Source organism: Fusarium solani (genome assembly GCF_023522795.1).
Source record: "Fusarium solani strain SB1 chromosome Unknown bctg00000005, whole genome shotgun sequence".
Classification (NCBI taxonomy): Eukaryota; Fungi; Ascomycota; class Sordariomycetes; order Hypocreales; family Nectriaceae; genus Fusarium; species Fusarium solani.
Window position 1 is genome coordinate 2,869,094 of NW_027072153.1, and position 18,015 is coordinate 2,887,108.

Genomic DNA, 18,015 nt, shown 5'->3' on the forward strand with positions numbered 1-18,015 from the left:
CAGCGATGGACAATATGCCCCCTTTGTCACAGCGGATGAAGTCGCTAGACCCATTTAAGCACGAGGTTGCTACGCTAGTCCGCTGCTGACCAGACGCGGGATTACTGCGGTAGTCCTCTGCTACCTCACTGTCCCGCTCCTCATTCCAAGTTTGGGGGGACGTTAAGATGAAGACCGTACACAATGGTCATGGCCAGGACGTAGAGTCGAGACTTTGAACCCCAAATTTCAACCAGATACCATCATATAGCGAAAAACATCAGGCCCTCAAAGTCGTTGCCATATATGTATGTTTTTTTTTCTTTATGGGCGTCGACATTTACACATTTCCAGCCCCATCAGGGTAGGGACTGGGTGACGGCTTTCCTTGTTTCTGGAACAGGCGCGCTTTCGATCAGGACAATGGCAAAACTAAAGTTGTTTGGTGAACTGGTTTTGGAAGAATCAATTCAGCTTGTCGGGACCAAGTTCTAGATATCGCGTTTTGCGCATCAATATGGTGGCAAATGGTTTGCAAACCGACTACCATTATGGACCTGATGCTGCGAACTGTCAATTGGACTGGCAGAAGGCCACCGCGCGGGCCCGCTGCTAGTCCGCGGTACATATCTCATGCTCACACGAAGTACTCGGATGACTAAGGACCAGAGCGCCTAAGCCCAAAAGGAAGTGACAGGGAGTTTTGCAACAGTGACCCCTATCGCCCACCGTACATGTTAGAGTTGGTGATGCCTTAACATGTAGTATTAACTTCAGGATGATCACCATCCGATAAGCGAATTAATCCTGGTATAGGGCACATTTATTAGCCAAGCCCGAGTGTCAGCATCTCGCCTACGCCGCAATGACATTCTTAGTGCTTATACAAAAGGATATATAACAGTTGTTTGTCCCACTATCTAGTCAGATATATCCTAACCCTTCAAGTCATCGCATCTCATCTGTATAGCTAAGACAATTATCAGCATGACCTCTCCCGATACCTCAGCGGCCAAGTCGGCCAAGCCTACCGACCAAAACACCACCCTCCTTGACACATTTGACCCTCGCAAGATTCGTGAGCTCTACAACCTCAAACCCCACCCTGAGACGGGTCGTCTCATTGACTCTCACCCCGGAAAGCGCACGAAGCCAATGCGTGTTCTTTGCCTTGGCCAATCGCGCACAGGCACGATGGCCATCTTTACTGCTCTCCAGCGACTCGGTTACACGCCGTATCACATGACCGTTGCCATTGGAAGTCCCAAGACTAGTCTTGGCTTATGGTGTGAGGCCCTTGATGCCAAGTTCAACGGGAAGGGCAAGCCGTGGGGTCGAGAGGAGTTTGACAAGATACTGGGCGACTACGATGCTGTGGCTGATGTTCCTGCCATCTGCTTCGTTGAGGAGCTCGTCGCCGCGTATCCTGAAGCCAAAGTCGTCGTCACTCAGCGTGATGTAGACAGTTGGCTACGCAGCATGGACTCTACAGCTGGACGCATCCTCCGATGGCCTCTCTGGGAGACTCTAGGAAAATGGGATCCTGCACTGGCTGGTCCCTTTTGGGAGCACGCACTGAAAGTCATGCCTGCCAACTTTCGCACCTTGAATGACTTTTCTCCTACTTCACCCGCGCGTCAGGCCTTTATAGACCACTACGAACTGGTCCAAAAAACAGTGCCTGCAGACCGGATGCTCGAGTTCCGCGTTCAGGAAGGATGGGAGCCGCTGTGCGAGTTTTTGGATGAGCCGGTTCCAGAGACAGGGTTTCCCAGGCTTAATGATGCCTCGCAGTTTGTATTTGCGCATGGCATGATGTGGTGGTTGGCCTTTGGTAAGATGGTGGGCAAGATTTCACTAGGGGTTGGTGTTGTTGGGGGTGGAGTTGCAGCTGCTTTGTGGTGGAAGAGGTTCAGGTAGAGACCATTCAGTCTTTTACATGTATCAGCTGAAGACTAAGCTTGATTGGATCTGCATCTTCAAGTTGCTTGTGGCGCTGCATAACGATAATGCTACATCATGACGAAACCGCCTCGTTAATCTATCTCTTTGTGATTTTGATATCACCTTAACAAACACCCATTATCGTGAAACAAAGATTACTTTCTCGAACTCAAAACAAACAAAAAGGTCAACTGCTTGCCGAAAATGATTCAAATTGTGGCGACTTCACCTTGTGTTATACAGGGCTCGGAGCCCTTGTGCAACGTCTGAATCATCTCAGCCTGGCCCGGTGTTTGACTGGCAGGGGAAACACGATCCCACAGCCAAGTTCATTTTCTAAGAGATTTCAACTTTTACGAGCCCCTGGTTCTAAAAACCTGTCTTGAATCATCATCCATCCATCCTGGCCCAAGAGGCTCAGTTTGGCCGGCAACACGCTGGGCCTGGTAAGATATCTGCTCAACCCTCACCAACCTGGCGTCCTCTCAGAAACCATGTCTACTTTCAACGAATTCCCCATCTGTACGGTATGCGCAGTCAAGCTTGACCCTCACTCGAGCAGTGTGTTTGACAACCAATTTCCCCGACGTTGGAGTGAGTGCCTCTGGAAACAAATAGCTGTCGCTTTCGAAGGCCCTTACTGGCCGAAATGGGGTCCTGAACCCGCATCCCTTTCTATCCCGGATGACGCCGTATCTCTTCGCTTTGCCGAAGTTGAACGGAACCCTGCTCTACTAGTCACTTTGCCGGACGGCCAAGTGCTCGAACCCCAGACATTCGACGACGAGACGAGCCGAGGAATCGTGGGGATACATTTTGCCTGTCTGGATCTCGCGTCTCGTGTCATCAAGACATCTCAGCTAGCCAATATTAGTTCAATTGGTGATCTCTGGGTAACTCTGGAACGGCGATGTGCCATAATCGACGACGGAAATTTATATGGTTCCTATCTCCCCGCTATCCCAAACGGCCCAAATATTCGAGATGATCAGCCTCATGATCTGGAGAACTTGGATATGAAGAGATACTACCACCCCATGGACAATTGCTACGGATCTGTCGGGCTCCTGCCATACCGACTGCTTGCCGGTGGTTGTGTAAGTGCGGCGGCCCCAGAGGACTTGATCGCCAGGCAACTAACCAGAGTAATAGTTGGAATCTGATCCTCTTCATATCCCAGACTTGACCTCCCGCCTTGTCTCCGACCTGAAACCACACGAGGAACAAGAGTCTCATCACACCCGATTCAACGAGTTGTTTCGGGGCCTCCCACGAGAAGTCAAACACCAAATCGTCGACTTGCTTCCACAGGGGTCCCTGCCCCTAGACTGCAACTACCTGATGCCCCAGGAAGAATGGAAGCACGTCTTTGTTAGAATTCCATTCCTGTGGGACCTAGATCATGAAGCCATTTACAAAAAAGCACTCTCTGCACCGCCAAACACCGAGTGGAATTGGGAGAAGCTGACTCACCAAGTCATAAGCCCTGTCACGGTGGCTGAGGGGCTCGGCTTCAGCGCTGAAGCCTGGAGCTATGGGTGAGTCGGCCTGCGTGGCCCTTGCAGGGGGCTAAGCAACCGTCGACGAATCTGGCAAATCCTGGAGGATATGTATCCCAACGACGTGGGGATGCGGCACGACCCGGATTCTGACGACGAAGATGAAAACCCTGCGTGACGGTGGAGAAACAAGACCGAGGTCAGATATGGAAAAGACGAAGTCTAAGTCCTGGAATTTATTGCTTACAATAATGGAGATAATGGCTCAACTGTAGCTGTCACCACCTTGGTAGTCTTGCGTCTCGGTTCGGAGGCTGATTCGGTAACAAAGTTCTACCTTATTTCGAATACTGTTAGGGATTGAGATCAAGTTTTCGGAGTTGATGATGCATTGGCCCAAATAGCTTTGGTCTGAATACCCGTCCGCGTGTTCCAGCTTGATAGTAGGTGTTAGCGGCTCCCCCTTTTATTTCCTAGATGTTCAACTCAGACATGCCACTCACTCTTGTCCAACTCAAAGTCTGGAAGTTCTTGCAAATAATTTCTCTTTATCTATCCCTGGGGTACCAGTGTTGAGGTTCGGCAAAGTGACGGATGCCGCGGCAAGGAATATACTTTGCCGAAGTCCAACGGCGAAAAAGCCCCCTTGCCGAGCACGTCAACCTCGTTCGGCGTAGATTCAGGTTCATATTTAGTAATGAATTTGTATTCGGGCTATCATGAATCAAGTCGGCTTCTTGAAGCCCTAGAATTAATAATTGAAAATTTTCACGAGATGGGAACCCATAAATAGCAGTAAGGGGTGAAGTTGATCCTCCTGGAGAGGTCAAGTACCAACATCACCAGAGCGGCTCAACTTGTACATCATGACGAAACCAGCAGCTACTCAACAACTCATACGCGAAACATTAGAGCTCTCTATCAATGGTCTCACTATACGTCTCTCGACAGTCCGGCGCGATGGACCCTTGACGCCCATCCTCTTCCTCCATGGCTTTGGCAGCACAAAGGAAGACTACGTCGACATTTCGCTCGAAAAGCAGTTTGTTGGTCGTCCATTTATAGCCTACGATACTCCTGGCAGTGGAGAATCAACCATGTCGGATCTATCGCAGTTGTCTATGCCCCTCCTTGTCACCATCGCCGAGTCGGTCCTTGCCCACTTCAGTGTCGGTCAATTTCACCTCGTCGGCCACTCCATGGGTGGTCTAGTCTCGACTTTGCTCGCGAAGAAGCATCAGCAGTCTGTTCGCAGCTTCATCAACATCAAGGGCAACCTTGCACCAGAGGACTGCTTCCTCAGCCGGCAGATTCTAGACTACCCTGCTGATGAGCCGGAATCGTTTGTCGAACAGTTCATCACCCGCACTCGCCAGTCACCACTGTACGGAAATGGACTCTACGCATCTGCGTTCCGCGGAAGAGTGCAGACTGCAGCAGTGCGGCCTACGTTCGAGTCCATGGTGGAATGTACGGACACCGGTAACCTGTTGGAAGCGTTCGAGGGCTTTCCCTTTCCAAGAACATACATGTTTGGAGAGCAGTATGCCTCCTTGTCATATCTTCCAAGGCTAGTTAGGGCTGGGGTTGAGTTGGCTGAGATCCCTCGGAGTGGGCATTTCGTCATGTACTCTAACCCCGTGGCCATGTGGGAACGTATTGCGCAATTTTTGAGCCGGGTTGAACATTTTGATGGCAAGAGATCCAACTAGTTGCCATTATTTTTGTCAGCATTTATATCGTGGGCAGTAGGAGGCTGCTAAGACGAAGAGGTATCAGAAACATGTGACGAGCGGGAAGGTATCCATGGATATGTACATAGATTGCATTAGGGATAGCGAAGAGCCCAAACTCTCCCCGGGGGCATGTGGCGTATAAAAGAAATCTTCCCTTACATGTCATTATGAATCGACCGTCCAGGCAAGGTCATCTACGATTCAGACTCTATACACTACTGAACCCATACGCCTCCCATTGACTCTTGGCCTTTTCTTGGACCTCCTCTGGGTAGTTGCCCCTGAAAGAAGCTTCCTTCCACGCCAACTCCTCATGTTCAAACTAGCTAGGGAACAGACAGCACCGCACCATCTTCCACGCATTCCGTCCAGATTTGACTCCATAGCCAACATATGGAATCAGGGGAACATTCGGGTACTCGTCGAAAACGAACTCGTTTGCGCGCGGTTGACAGCGCATGGCAGCAGCCCAGACCACCTCCTTGAAGTTGGTGGGATCAATGTCGTCTCCGACCAGGTAAAGGGTCGGGATGTAGAAGCCGGGCTTAAGTGCAAGGACGACGTGGCCGACTTTGTTGCAAAACTCTTCCATAGTTGTCTTCATGGCTCGGAGCTCATTCCTATCAACTTGTAGGACGAACCAGATACAATGAGACTCAAAGGGGTTCCAGATCATCTTGATGGGGAGGCCTGCGTCTTGGCAGATTGTAAGAACTTCAGCCGCTTGCATGAGCCCCTATACGGTCTCGCTCTCGGGTGCTCTGCCCGTTATGCAGATGGAAATAATTGGGTGGTTTCGGTACGTGATGGAGTTGACCTTGAAGATGGTGCATTGCTTGGACTCTCCTCGGAAGATGTGGCCATGGTACTCGGCGATGGGTCCTTCGCTTGCAGTCTCAGTATTGGAAACGACTCCTTCAAAGACAATTTCTGCCTCAGTAGGTACGAGAATATCGTTCATCTCGCACTTGGTCACTTCGACGGGACTCCCAGGAAGTGCCCCGATAAAGTCTGCCTAATTGACGTCCTCAGGTAGAGGCATACCACTGGCCATGATGGCGGCGGGCGACACACATCGCAAACGGCATATACTCTCCCCTGTCCTGCCACATCTCTCTAATAGCCCCGATGTCCTGTCTGGGGATGACTGGCCCAATGAGGGATCTGGGGTCGTTCTCATTGATCATGCTGCGGGTGATACTCCAGTTCACCTAAGATCCATCAGGACTTCGGACAATGTACATGCCAAAGGTCTGTAAAAACCTTCCACCGTCATCGTGATGTAAGAGAGCTGTTGGAAGAGTAGTACAGTCGATGTCCTCTCCATAAACCTTGTTCTCCTCCACAGGGCCTGAAGCACCTCTTTAGGTGGGACCTTGGGCAACCTCTTAGTCTCGTGAATCTTGTGAATGATTTCTTGATCACTGACGTGGGAGGGCAAGCCTAGAGACTTGGCAATCCGAGTAACTCTCTTGCCGGGAATCTTGCTCGCTCCAACCGGTGCGCCCAAGATGCGAAAGAGGCCGTTTTCTTGGCGGTCCTTGACGTTGTTGAAGAGTGGCGCCTTGTCCTCGGTCTCGTACACGTTTCGGACTATGGCTGCGAGCTCCAGATGAAGATCAACCTCTGATTTTATGACCACCAGGCCATTTTCGTCCTGGAGTTCTTGGATCAAACGACGGAAACTCTGGGCTGAGGACTTAGGAGTTTCTTCTGGTGAGGTGGTGGTCATGTTGTACAGGTAGGAGAAGAGATGTTGGGAATGGTTTTGAATATCGAGAGCGTCCTCAGAGATGCCTATTTCAAGGCAATCATCTTATATATTTCTTTGAGTATTCAACTCGAACGACACAACAGATACCCAACTAATCACCTTACGGATAAGTCCGTGATCTACACCTTCTTCACAATGAGCGGGAGGCATCCCGAGATCAAGAGGCATGATATTGACATACCCGGGATCGGTCCCGGTTCCAGCTGATGTATTAAACTTGACTACTCGGTCCTATTGCGTAATCCGCGTCATTTGACTCAATATCAAAGTGCCAAAGACCGACGTTGAGTTGACCATGATTCGACCCTGTCGTAGAGGGTCTCCGCAATACGTCCGCTTTAACTCCTAGATCCGTCGGCTCGATCCGAAACTGGGCCTTGTGAACCAAGTTCTCGGATACATCCATCAACTATTTCTCTTATATCCTCTCGGGCGATGGAGAATATGATAAATGCTTCATTCATCGACACGGGAGCCCATCCGTCGCTCAGAATCCAGCAGATTCGAACCTACCGACGAAACCAGAAAAGGGAGCTTTAGCAAATGTTACTCCCGAAGGGGCTAGTAAGCTTATCGGATGCTTCAGTAATAAAAGGGCGGCTATAATGCCCCAAACCCACATCGCTAAACGAACCTCGTATTCACCCACACAGAGCAACCACCCCTGTCCCGTGTCTTCCAACCCACGGGCCCCGAGACGCAAGATGATCATCGTGACGCTCACGGGCGCGACTGGTTCCATTCTCGGCATAAGGGCGCTCATCGCTCTGCATCGCTTGAACGTTGGGATACATCTGATTATCAGCAAATGGGCAGAGAATACGGTCAAGTATGAGACGGATTATACTGTTGCCAATGTTCACGCACTGGCAAATACAGTCTACAGATGTCACGATATGGCGGCACCTATCGCCAGCAGGTCTTTTCGAGTTGATGGCATGGTGGTTATGCCGTATAGCATGAAGACGCTGTCGGCTATCAACACGGGGTACTATGATGATCTCATCTCGCGTTCCGCGGACGTGGTACTCAAGGAACGGCATAGACTCGTGCTCGTAACGGGAGAGTGTCCCTTGAGCGGTATCCATCTTCAGTGGGTGACTTGGTAGATCACAGTGTTGGGAGGATGCTGGACTTGTTTGACCTGGATACCGAGGAGTTTGATCAATGGAACAGGTTTCCAAAGTCATAGCTAGGTTCTGTTAGTGGTGGAAGTTTCGGAGGGGCTTCAGTTCGGTCAATTGATGGTCGAAGGGGTGCATGTACATATTCTGTTGTTTGAGATTTACGGAGATTGGGCTGGGGACAGGGAGTTTAACATACAACTGCTTAACCATCCAGTTGGGGTTTCAGATGGCGTTGTGACTTTACTTACCAATGACCTGGGCCCGATCAGATCAACTAGGTGCCTTGGCTTGGCTTGGCATACGTATCCGTTACGATGGAGCCTATAGGATTACATGTTGACGGCATCCACCTAGATGGAGACTGAACCGAGGCAAAAGAATCAAGCCATCAATCAAGGTAGGCACTCACCAGTTCACGAAACACCAAAACTCTTGGCTACCGTTAGTCATCGTTTATTGCTATAATTATCAAAACTAGTCATCAACCTCCCTTGCAATCCATTGCCCCGTCAGCCCGGCAGTTCAACCGCATTATCCCTTCCAAACTGTGTACTTCCTTGCATCTCCTGCGGTCCCCAGCCTGCCAGTTGTTTCGGTTCCTGGTGAGCCCATGTTTGCGGCGGCTCTTGTGGAGGCGTGCCCTGCTCTGTCGTTTCTGGTTCTGTACCTTGGCTGCGGTTTCGACGTAATAGGTAGAGGGCGCCGAGGGCGGTGCTGCAGACTACTACCAGACCTCCGATGACACCTCCGACGATGGCGCCTGTGTTTGTTGGAGAACCACTTGAAGAGTCTCCTGAAGACTCCTCGTTTGAAGCTTCAGGGGCGACTTCACTTGTTGTCTCCGCGGAGATCTCTGACTTGGTGCTCGGCTCGGCGGCTTGAGAAACTCCCTTCGCTGTCTCGGTGGTGGGTTGCGTTGAAAATACGCTCACCGTCCTGGTCAGTTTCATAGTTGCGGTAGTAGTCCCGTCGATGGTTGCTCCTTCGGTAGCATTTGGTGTTATTTGATAATAATCGGTAGCAGCTCTTGTGCCGCACTCGATGTTAGTGTAGGTGTGGCCCTTCTGGATAGTAAGAACAGCAAGGGAGCAATACTCCTTCTTCTCACTATCACGACGTCAATTGTTTAACCTCCAGCACCAATAGATAGCAGCGTACCAAGACACAGCAAGCAACTCTGATTGGGTCATCTTGCCACATCCCTTTTTACAATCATGCTGATCAAAGCACCTCCCAACCATGCCACAGTGCTCCAGGTCAGCGTTGACGTCGCAGTACGCAAAGAGCTTGTTCTTGGGGTTCAGCAGGCACTTGTGCCCCGGCTCGGCGGTCCTCGGCTCGTCGGGGTCACCGTTCGCGTAGCCGCATGTCGAGTATTCGGTAGTTATGGCTCGCGCTAGCAGACGTTTGCCGATGGGCGGTGTCTCAGTCACTGCTGGGATGGCGTGGGTGAGAGACAGGCTAAGGTGAAACACTGCGAGGAGAAACCAGAACACGCGAGGCATGATTGGATCGAATTTGCCTCCCTTGATGGGAGAGATGCGAGTATCAGTATTTTTGAAAAAAGAAAAAAAAAATGCGGTAAAAACAAAGAATGGGAGTCGGAAGGGGACTCTGGGCATCGGATCAGTCACAGATAAAGCACCGCAACTGATGCCTCCATATATGCCCACTGCGGGTCGAGAAATCATGCTCTCTGGTTACAGCCTCATTGTACAACTCATAAATCCTATGTCACGCACAGCCCGGCCAGGGATATTTCATCTGTTGGTAGCATCTTGAGATCAACATCCTCGCTCTTAATGGTGTTTCAGACGTCGTCTGTCGGGCTTTGATTGGGCTTCCCGAATTGGATCTTCCCTGCAGTGAATCAATGACTTGCACGGCCGTGATTGGCCAGCTCAAGCGGCCGATTGGACCCTGGTCGAGGACCCCGGCGACTCGGCACGATGCAGTTAGGACAGCCACCAACGGGTTGCCGCTAAAGTCTCACCTTGACTGCAGGATTGAGGCGGAGGTGGGCGGGCACCAGAAGGAAATGAGAAGAAGCAGGCTACCCGATACGATAAAAAGGTGCGTGCCCCTGACAGGCTCGTGTAGGATGCCCAGCTTGGGATGGCGTGGAGAGAGGGTAGCAAATCTCGTGTAGTGCTCAATAGCCTGTGATAGCGTCTTAGGCTGTGATCTCGCAATGGAACTTCCAAAACAGGTGGGCCTCGGCTGCTGGGAATACAACGCATCACCTGCTGGAAGCCGCCCTCGTATGGCTGCCCGAGGTGCCAGCCAGTGACGCTCGCTGGGTGTCACTACCCGCCGCCACCCGCTGAGGATGGCACCCTAGGAATTAGACACGGGGTTAAACACTACCACGTAGTATTTATATCGAGGGCCTGATGAGAGCAAGTGAATGGGCTGATCCATTCGTTTCCCGTACCCGTGGCGTATCCCTGCTGACGGGCTGTCACTGTCTGGGCTGTCATCCATTGATTGTCACTGTGGGGCTTCTGTTCGTTCTCATCTCATCTCATCTCAGCCGCTCGACTATACCTACCTCGAGTGCCCATCTTTTTTTTTCTCATCGTCAGCAGAACTTCATTCTGTCTGTCCAGTCTTTTATTCTCTCCATGTCATGACTAGGTCGAAATGCGTCAAAGGGTTATCCTCCTGTTTATACCGGCCTTGTGCTTCTTGCTGATCGCCACGAGCCTCTATCTTGGCCGCGAGCACCTCACTCGGCTATCGAATCTTTATCTACCAATACAGCATTCGACAGACTCGGCTGAAGCTCAATCTTCAGAGACATTTTCGTCTTCATACTCGACGACGACGACACGCCCATATTACATCTCGATTATACCAGATCCCCCAACCTCAACATCAATTTCTGTCGCGACCTCCACCTCGTCCACTTCATCTTCTTTCTCGACTCCCACACCGACCCTGGTCGCTACCAAGACAGGCTCCAACAACACAATCGCGACACCTCCCTCTTCCGAACCCCCTGGACCTTCCATAAAAAATGGTGAGCACTACCTCGTATCTTTACTCTCGATATTTACTAACATCATTTCCAGGAGCCATCCTCCCCGCCAAGCGCATAAGACCGTACATCAACGCCATTCTCGACCCCGCTTCCAAAGAGCTCCCGCGCCTCGAATGTCCCGCCTTGGACACTGAGCGATACGCCAGCCTCCTAAAGAAACAAGACGAGCGGGATGACAAGCCGCACATTGACTACTTCTTCACCCTTAATTTGCGCAATGTCGTAGACTTGCTCCCCCGCCTGTTGGGCAGTGTGGTGGAGGCTATGCGCTTCCTCGGACCAGAGCGCTGTGCCTTGTCAATCGTCGAGGGTAACTCTCCAGACGGTACAGCCGATGTCCTTGTCGCACTCCGCCCATTCCTCGAGGAAATCGGTGTCACCTACTTCTACAACAACTCGGCCATCAACCCCTCCGACGGCGCGCGCATCCGAAAGCTGGCGCAGCTGCGCAATCTCGCCCTCCAGCCTCTCTTCAAGAAAAAGGCCCCAGTGTCCGATGAGACGACCGTTCTCTTCATCAACGATGTCGCTGCTTGCACCGAAGACCTTCTCGAGCTTGCGTTTCAGCGCAAGAACCTCAACGCCGACATGACGTGCGCCATGGATTGGACCTACGCATCTGATGATCCCACCTTCTACGACGTATGGGTCGCGCGTGGACTAGACGGCGACCTCTTTTTCAACATCACCTCAGAGGGCAGATGGGACTTTGCGCAGAACCTCTTCTTTAGCGATCCCAAGACCAAGAGCCGCTACGAGGCCGCTCTCCCCTTCCAGGTGTTTGCCTGCTGGAACGGCGCGACCGTTTTCTCAGCTGCGCCGTTGCTCAACGGCCTGCGCTTCCGCGACTCGCGAAAGGACGAGTGCTTCCAGGGCGAACCGCAGCTCTTCTGCAAGGACCTGTGGTTCAAGGGCTACCGCAAGATCGCCGCCATCCCGAGCGTCAACCTCGAGTACACGGACAAGAACGCCAGGAGGCTCAAGGAGCTCAAGGGCTATACGAGCCAGGTGGTGGCAGAGGAGGACGAAGCGAACGTTAGGATCGAGTGGCAATACGAGCCGCCCCAAAAGGTCAAGTGCATGCCCGAGTTTCACAGGCAAACCTGGCTGCCGTGGGATGAGCACCTGCGTTAATGAATCCTTGATTGTATTGATTATGTACAGTATACCCAAATAGATGATTTCAGGCGTCAGGTTTGGCGTATGGGAAATGGCATCTCGCATTTTTCGCACTTTGTTTTTCTTTATGGGCATGTTACATTGAGAGGTGGCGCCAGATTGATTCGACCAGGCGAAGCCATCATGAGACACCGGGGCGCCTCCTCCGACAGGTCGCAACCGACACTTTGAAGGCTGGCGCTAAGAACGGCCAGATGAACTTAAACGGTCAGTCCGCATTTCTCTATCTTTAGCTCTTGGCTGACACATGGCTGAGCCTAGCAAGGCTGTTGCTTACATGAGGGCATCCACTCCGAACGCTACAATGCCAAGTCGCCGAAGCTAAACACCAAAGGCTACCTACTTCACGATCACGAGCAAACACCACGGCACATGCTTACAAGAGTTAGATTATTTTCGTCTAGTCCATCGTGACTATGTATCGCCTCAAACTTATTTGTGCTAGCAACATGACTGAGGCATATCCCATTCCCTCAACGAGCAATACTTTTCCGACTTGTGGCGATTACAATTGCCTTCCAGTGCGACATCGCTTGATCCCATCAATCAACCTCCACTGCCAAAATCCACGTTCGAAACTCTGACTCAGATGCCCTTGCCCTGGATGCGCTCCGCAGCGATCCCGTACGAAGCGAGAGTGTCGCCCACCTCGCAGGGGTCAGGCCCAAAGTCGACCTTTTCGAAACCCTCGGGTCTGTCCTTCTCCAGAGCCATCTTGCCCATCTGCGCCTGGCACCGGAAGCTTCCAAACTTGTACTCGACGACGGAGCGCCCACCCTTGTGACGGTTGCCCTGGTTGATGAGCTCGATGATCTCGTCCACCTCGAAGACGAAGCGCGCCTTGAAGAACTCGGTCAGGCTCTCGGGGTTGACAAACGTCGTCTTGCCGGTGACGATGAGGACTCGGGAGGCGTTGCCCGTCAGCGTCTGCGCGCCGTACTTGACGCGGTTGTGGGTGACTTTGACGGCGTAGCCGTTGACCTCGAGGCCCTGGGTGAGAGACTTCTGGAGGAGGCGCTGAGCGGGACCGGGCGTGAAGAAGACGACCTTGGCGGCGGCCGTGTTGTGACGCTCGTAGTCGGGGGCGTTGATGACGGTGCACCAGATGCGGCCGACGTTGCGGATCTGAGCCAGGAGCTGCTGGTAGGTGACGTCGGGGGAGGTTGGTCAGCCAGAGAGCGCAGTTCTGCTCGAAAGGCAGATCGTCAACGCTAGCGTTGCGGACGCTGTGCTCTCCGCGATAGTTGGTCGAGAAGGCTCGAGGGTCGGCAGGGAGGACCTCGCGAGGGTTGATGCGGGCGCCAAAGGCTCTGTCGTTGTGCGAGATGGCAGCCATGGGACGGAAACCACGAGGAGACGAAGGCGACTGCTGCTGAGCCGGTGGACTCTGGAAGATGACGGTCTCAGCCGAGTTGTGATTGTCGAAGCTCTGGTTGTCGAAGTTCTGGTTGTTCCAGACAGAGTGGTACTGAGGCTGCTGAGGTGTCTCGGGGGCTTGGACACGACGGGGAGCGGGAGACTCGTTCATCGACAGGTGAGAGAAACGAGAGAGGCCCTCCCAGATGGAAGCGTCAAACTCCTGACGAGTGTTGGTCGAGGTAGCATGGTCCACGGGAGGAGCAGTTGGCTGACGAAGGGGTGCGCCGGAAGGAGGGTTCTGGAGGAGGAACTGAGCGACACGAGACTGAAGAGCTGGTTCCTGCTGCTCGACGCTGCTGCCAGCTGGAGCGTAGCTGAGGACGTTGGTGCCAGAGGGATGAGATCGAGGAGGGACAACAGTGCTGGAAGATCCAGCCGACACCCGGTTCCAAGGAGAGTCAGACGCAGGAGGAGAAGAGGACTGGTCCTGGGCACCACCGCGAGTGTTGTTGGCAGCCCAAATCCGGGCCCCACGCAGGCTGGGGGATTCGTTGTTCTGGGACATGATGGCGAGCTGCCTTCCGATGGTGAACCTCGAGGTCCCAGAGTCGGAGTCGAGGCCTCTGAGATCAGTCGGGGGAGTAGAGTGAGGGTGAGAGTCTGGTGTTGACATTCCTGGGCTTGAGCCCTGAGTATCAGGGGTCTCTGGGCGAGGCATCTTGAGCAGTCGATAATGGGTTATTTTGCAAAGGTATTGATGCTCCAAGTTGGTGTGTAATGTGACAATTGATGCCAAAAAAGGGGCGTATCGATGCTCTGTCTGTCCAAGTCGGGAAGAAGAATGTGAGGTTGAAAAAAGGTGAGTGAGGATCGCGAAATCTAAGGGGAGCAATTTATAGACGCGGCGGTCATTCAAGTTGCTATTGTCAATGCCAAAGAAGAAACAATTATCCCATTTGGGACAAAGAGATATTCTTCTCAATGCAGCAGCATTCTGGAAGCCGTGCCGTCGTCGTCGTCACTGACAAAAACACTGCCATGCACGCTTGGGTGGGAAGTGGGGATGAGAAACACGGGAAAGGGAAATGAAAACCACATGAAGAGAAAAAAAAAGGGTAAAGAGAAAAGAGGCAAGAGAAGAAGAAGAAAGGGTCATATATCTAGAAAATCGGTGTGTTCTTTTTCTTGTGTTGCCGGTGATGCTGCCAAACATGGACAGCTGCAAGTTTACTAGCCGTTTGTTTTTAGTCTCGCACACCCCCTTCTCATCGGGTAGCTGCGTGATGGGCGTGAAGACGGTCAAGCAGAGAGGCGACAAGCGACTTGACTGACGGGAAGTCTATTTCCTTTGGTATGGTTACAGTTGGATGTGCGTCTTGTTCCGGTGGTGTTGATGTTTGAGCGTGTGGTCTGTCAGTGCCAGGCCGCCAGTGATGGGCACGCACTGCGGGTGAATAGCACCGAACCATTCACTTGACTCAAGGAAACAATTTGTCACAGTCTAGGTTGAAGCAAAATAACAGCTCTTTGTTCTATTTTACTGAATAGGTGAATTGTGATGATGCAAGAGAGATGCCTAAAGCAGTGACGTGCACGATGCCCCGACATGTTACATCAGACATGACACTCGTCAAAGAACAAGAGGCTTTGAGCTCCAGAGATACAGACTTCGGTCTATCGGCTGATATTCAAGCAAATAGATCCAAGGTCCTATGTCACAGTTATGACCCATCGAGAGTTTCCTCTTCCCTCCTCCCTCGTTGCCCCCCATCTGCAAGTCGCCGTCCGGGACGCATACCCGGACATGAAAGAAATTCACCGGCATTCTAGAAGGGCAGCCTAGAATCCCGTGACACGACACTCAAACCGAGGAATTTCCTTGGTAAACCTCTTCGGATCATCCCTCGCCCCGTCCTTCCAGTACTCATACTCGATCCACGCATTCTCGGGCATCTGCTCCTCCATGGCCGCCATCCACCGACCAAGCTCAGGGCTTAGAGGTACTACACCCGTCTCCAGTACGTACTGGTCCCAGAGCTTTAGTAGCTCCCGTAGACGGTCGGACTCAGAGTCGGCAAGGTCGTGCACCTCTCCCGGGTCTCGCGCGAGATTGTACAGTTGCCAACGCTCGGGACCTTTAGGCTTTGGGATGAAGACGATTTTCCAGTCTCCTTTTCGGCAGGCTGCGCGGCCACAGGTTTCCCAACCGTTGATAAAGTCTTTGTCGTGGATACGGGAGGATGTGCCGGAAAGGTAGGGAACCATGGATCTACCACGCATGGAGACGACCTCGCGGCCTTGGTAGGTCGGGGCCGGGTGCTTTGCGCCAGCCATGTCAAGGATGGTTGGAGCGAGGTCCATGACTGTGGCGAACTGATGCGTGATGTCGTTGGGCTTGAAGGTCTGGGAAAAGGAGGACGGGGGCTTCATCAGGAAGGGAACGCGGACACCTCCCTCGGTTGTGTATGCTTTGTAGAGTCTGCTCGGCGCTGTTGCAGCTTGAGCCCATCGCGGGCCGTACCAGATGAATGAATTCCCGTTGCCGAGATTTTCTAGACTGTTGTCGTAGTACTTCTTGAGATGCTGCATCATGGATCCTTGAACAATGGGGTACGCCTCATAGGCCGCGCCCTCAGCGCCGTTGTCTGAAAGGAAGCACACAAAGGTATTGTCAAGTTCTCCAACTTCTTCCAGGTATTCCACCACTTTTCCCACGTTAATGTCGATGCATTCAACCATGGCGGCAAAAACCTCCATCGCGCGACAAGAGTTAGCGCGTTCCTCGTCACTCATGTCGCTCCACTCCTTGACTTCTTCCGCGATGACGGGATGGGGCTCGACGTCTTTGGGGATGAGGCCGAGATCTTTGAGCTTTTGTAGACGCTTTAGCCGGAGAACGTCTGGGCCGTCGTCGTAAACACCTCGGTACTTTTTGACGTGCTCTTGGGGCGCTTGGAGAGGCCAGTGAGGAGCAGTGAAGGGCAGATACGCAAAGAAGGGCCTCTCATCGCCGCCTTCTTTCCAGTCTTTCAGGTACTGCAACATCTTGTCGCCGTATCCGTCAGAAGAGTACCACCCCTCGGGCAGTTTCCGAACGTATTCCCCATCCTCACTGTGCAAGGCAATGACACTCATGGTCAGGAACTCGGGCGATTCCTCACCCTTTTCGAGCTGCGGTTCGTATGCGTAGTGGTTACTGCATGCCGGCAAGTGGGCAAAGCTGCGGTTGAAGCCCCTAACCTTAGGACTCCTCTCGGGCGTAAGACCAAGATGCCACTTGCCAGCCATGAGGGTCTGGTAACCAGCATCACGGAGAATCTCGGGCAGTGCAACGACCCTCTCGTTGAGGTACCCCTCATATCCGGGCATGCCTCGCTGAACGTTAGTTGACATGGTCCCGCTGGGGTCGTTCTGCCCCGACACGTTGGTCCACTCGATGAGGTTGCCCAGGCCAGCAATGTGGTGGTCCGTTCCAGTCATGATCATGGCCCTGGACGGCGAGCAAGCAGCCGCGGCGTGAAAGTCTGTGAAGCGGATGCCATTGTTGGCGAGTTTGTCGAGGTTTGGAGTGTTGATCTCACCGCCAAAGGAGGCGATGTCTGAGAAGCCGAGGTCATCAGCCACGATGACGAGGAAGTTGGGTCTCTTTGTAGCCATGGTCAACTTGAGAATCCGAAGGGATTTGAAAGATTAATTGAATCTCCATCATATTAACTCAGTGCTGTGCTCTTATACCCGGCGCTCTGAGAAGGTTGACAGTTGGTGGGGTAGACACCGTCGGGTTTGTCCTCCAGGCCGAGTTCCGACGTCGACGGTTACATGAGCAGCGACCTATCAATTCATCAACAACGTCACAAAGATGATGATCAAATGCGCCACGCGGGATCCTTGGGAGCTCGAGTGTTGACTCGGCCCATTCGCATTGGTGCGGTTCTGGGGTTGCTTCCGCGATGCATCGGATCTCGCTCGCGGATGACCAAGCATCAATTGCATTGCAACAGATGATGTTGGCCGTTTTAGGATAACCCTTGGCTTTTTGGTCCCCGTAATGAATTGCAGTCCAGTGTCATGAGTGGTCCATGCCAAGCAAGTGTCCGGCCGGTCCGAGTAGATGAGGCTATCTTGATGCTAAGTAGATGCTCGCTCTCTCAATCACCAATCAGTCACTTAACTGCCAAACAAGACGAGTCTTCAGCTCGAATTCTGTAACTGAAGACCATGTCACCGTTGTACAATGCCCGCTACTCCCAAACGTGGTGGTGGCAGGGCTCGACAGATACCCCAGAGCTCAACAGCTCAGCCGTAACACGAGAAGCGATGAATTGAGCCAACAGGAAACTAGGTCATCGACCACATCGATGAGAAACCCAAGTCT

At 52.4% G+C, this 18,015-nt stretch overlaps 9 protein-coding genes across 9 annotated transcripts; 5 read left to right on the top strand and 4 right to left on the bottom strand.

Moving 5' to 3' along the window:
* Positions 1-966: 966 nt before the first annotated feature.
* On the top strand, positions 967-1,899 carry MRS44_009355 (uncharacterized protein; the record flags this gene model as incomplete). Its single annotated transcript, XM_046280358.2, has 1 exon — positions 967-1,899. One exon carries the CDS (start codon positions 967-969, stop codon positions 1,897-1,899), a length of 933 nt encoding a protein of 310 aa, XP_046125428.2.
* Positions 1,900-2,417: 518 nt separating this feature from the next.
* MRS44_009356 (uncharacterized protein) lies at positions 2,418-3,465 on the top strand (the record flags this gene model as incomplete). The annotated part of the gene is made up of 2 exons (XM_046282772.2): positions 2,418-3,020; positions 3,076-3,465. 2 exons carry the CDS (start codon positions 2,418-2,420, stop codon positions 3,463-3,465), a joined length of 993 nt encoding a protein of 330 aa, XP_046125427.2.
* Positions 3,466-4,288: 823 nt separating this feature from the next.
* MRS44_009357 (uncharacterized protein) lies at positions 4,289-5,134 on the top strand (the record flags this gene model as incomplete). The annotated part of the gene is made up of 1 exon (XM_046274264.2): positions 4,289-5,134. One exon carries the CDS (start codon positions 4,289-4,291, stop codon positions 5,132-5,134), a length of 846 nt encoding a protein of 281 aa, XP_046125426.1.
* Positions 5,135-5,480: 346 nt separating this feature from the next.
* On the bottom strand, positions 5,481-6,890 carry MRS44_009358 (uncharacterized protein; the record flags this gene model as incomplete). Its single annotated transcript, XM_065621260.1, has 3 exons — positions 5,481-5,778; positions 5,962-6,173; positions 6,519-6,890. The coding sequence occupies 3 exons, from the start codon at positions 6,888-6,890 to the stop codon at positions 5,481-5,483; spliced, it is 882 nt and encodes a 293-aa protein (XP_065477332.1).
* A 647-nt stretch (positions 6,891-7,537) lies between these two features.
* On the top strand, positions 7,538-8,041 carry MRS44_009359 (uncharacterized protein; the record flags this gene model as incomplete). The annotated part of the gene is made up of 1 exon (XM_065621261.1): positions 7,538-8,041. One exon carries the CDS (start codon positions 7,538-7,540, stop codon positions 8,039-8,041), a length of 504 nt encoding a protein of 167 aa, XP_065477333.1.
* A 527-nt stretch (positions 8,042-8,568) lies between these two features.
* MRS44_009360 (uncharacterized protein) lies at positions 8,569-9,564 on the bottom strand (the record flags this gene model as incomplete). The annotated part of the gene is made up of 2 exons (XM_046273144.2): positions 8,569-9,166; positions 9,218-9,564. 2 exons carry the CDS (start codon positions 9,562-9,564, stop codon positions 8,569-8,571), a joined length of 945 nt encoding a protein of 314 aa, XP_046125424.2.
* A 1,138-nt stretch (positions 9,565-10,702) lies between these two features.
* MRS44_009361 (uncharacterized protein) lies at positions 10,703-12,236 on the top strand (the record flags this gene model as incomplete). Its single annotated transcript, XM_065621262.1, has 2 exons — positions 10,703-11,081; positions 11,134-12,236. The coding sequence occupies 2 exons, from the start codon at positions 10,703-10,705 to the stop codon at positions 12,234-12,236; spliced, it is 1,482 nt and encodes a 493-aa protein (XP_065477334.1).
* A 630-nt stretch (positions 12,237-12,866) lies between these two features.
* On the bottom strand, positions 12,867-14,358 carry MRS44_009362 (uncharacterized protein; the record flags this gene model as incomplete). The annotated part of the gene is made up of 2 exons (XM_065621263.1): positions 12,867-13,328; positions 13,384-14,358. 2 exons carry the CDS (start codon positions 14,356-14,358, stop codon positions 12,867-12,869), a joined length of 1,437 nt encoding a protein of 478 aa, XP_065477335.1.
* Positions 14,359-15,479: 1,121 nt separating this feature from the next.
* MRS44_009363 (uncharacterized protein) lies at positions 15,480-17,297 on the bottom strand (the record flags this gene model as incomplete). The annotated part of the gene is made up of 1 exon (XM_046277761.2): positions 15,480-17,297. One exon carries the CDS (start codon positions 17,295-17,297, stop codon positions 15,480-15,482), a length of 1,818 nt encoding a protein of 605 aa, XP_046125421.1.
* Between the last annotated feature and the right edge of the window lie 718 nt (positions 17,298-18,015).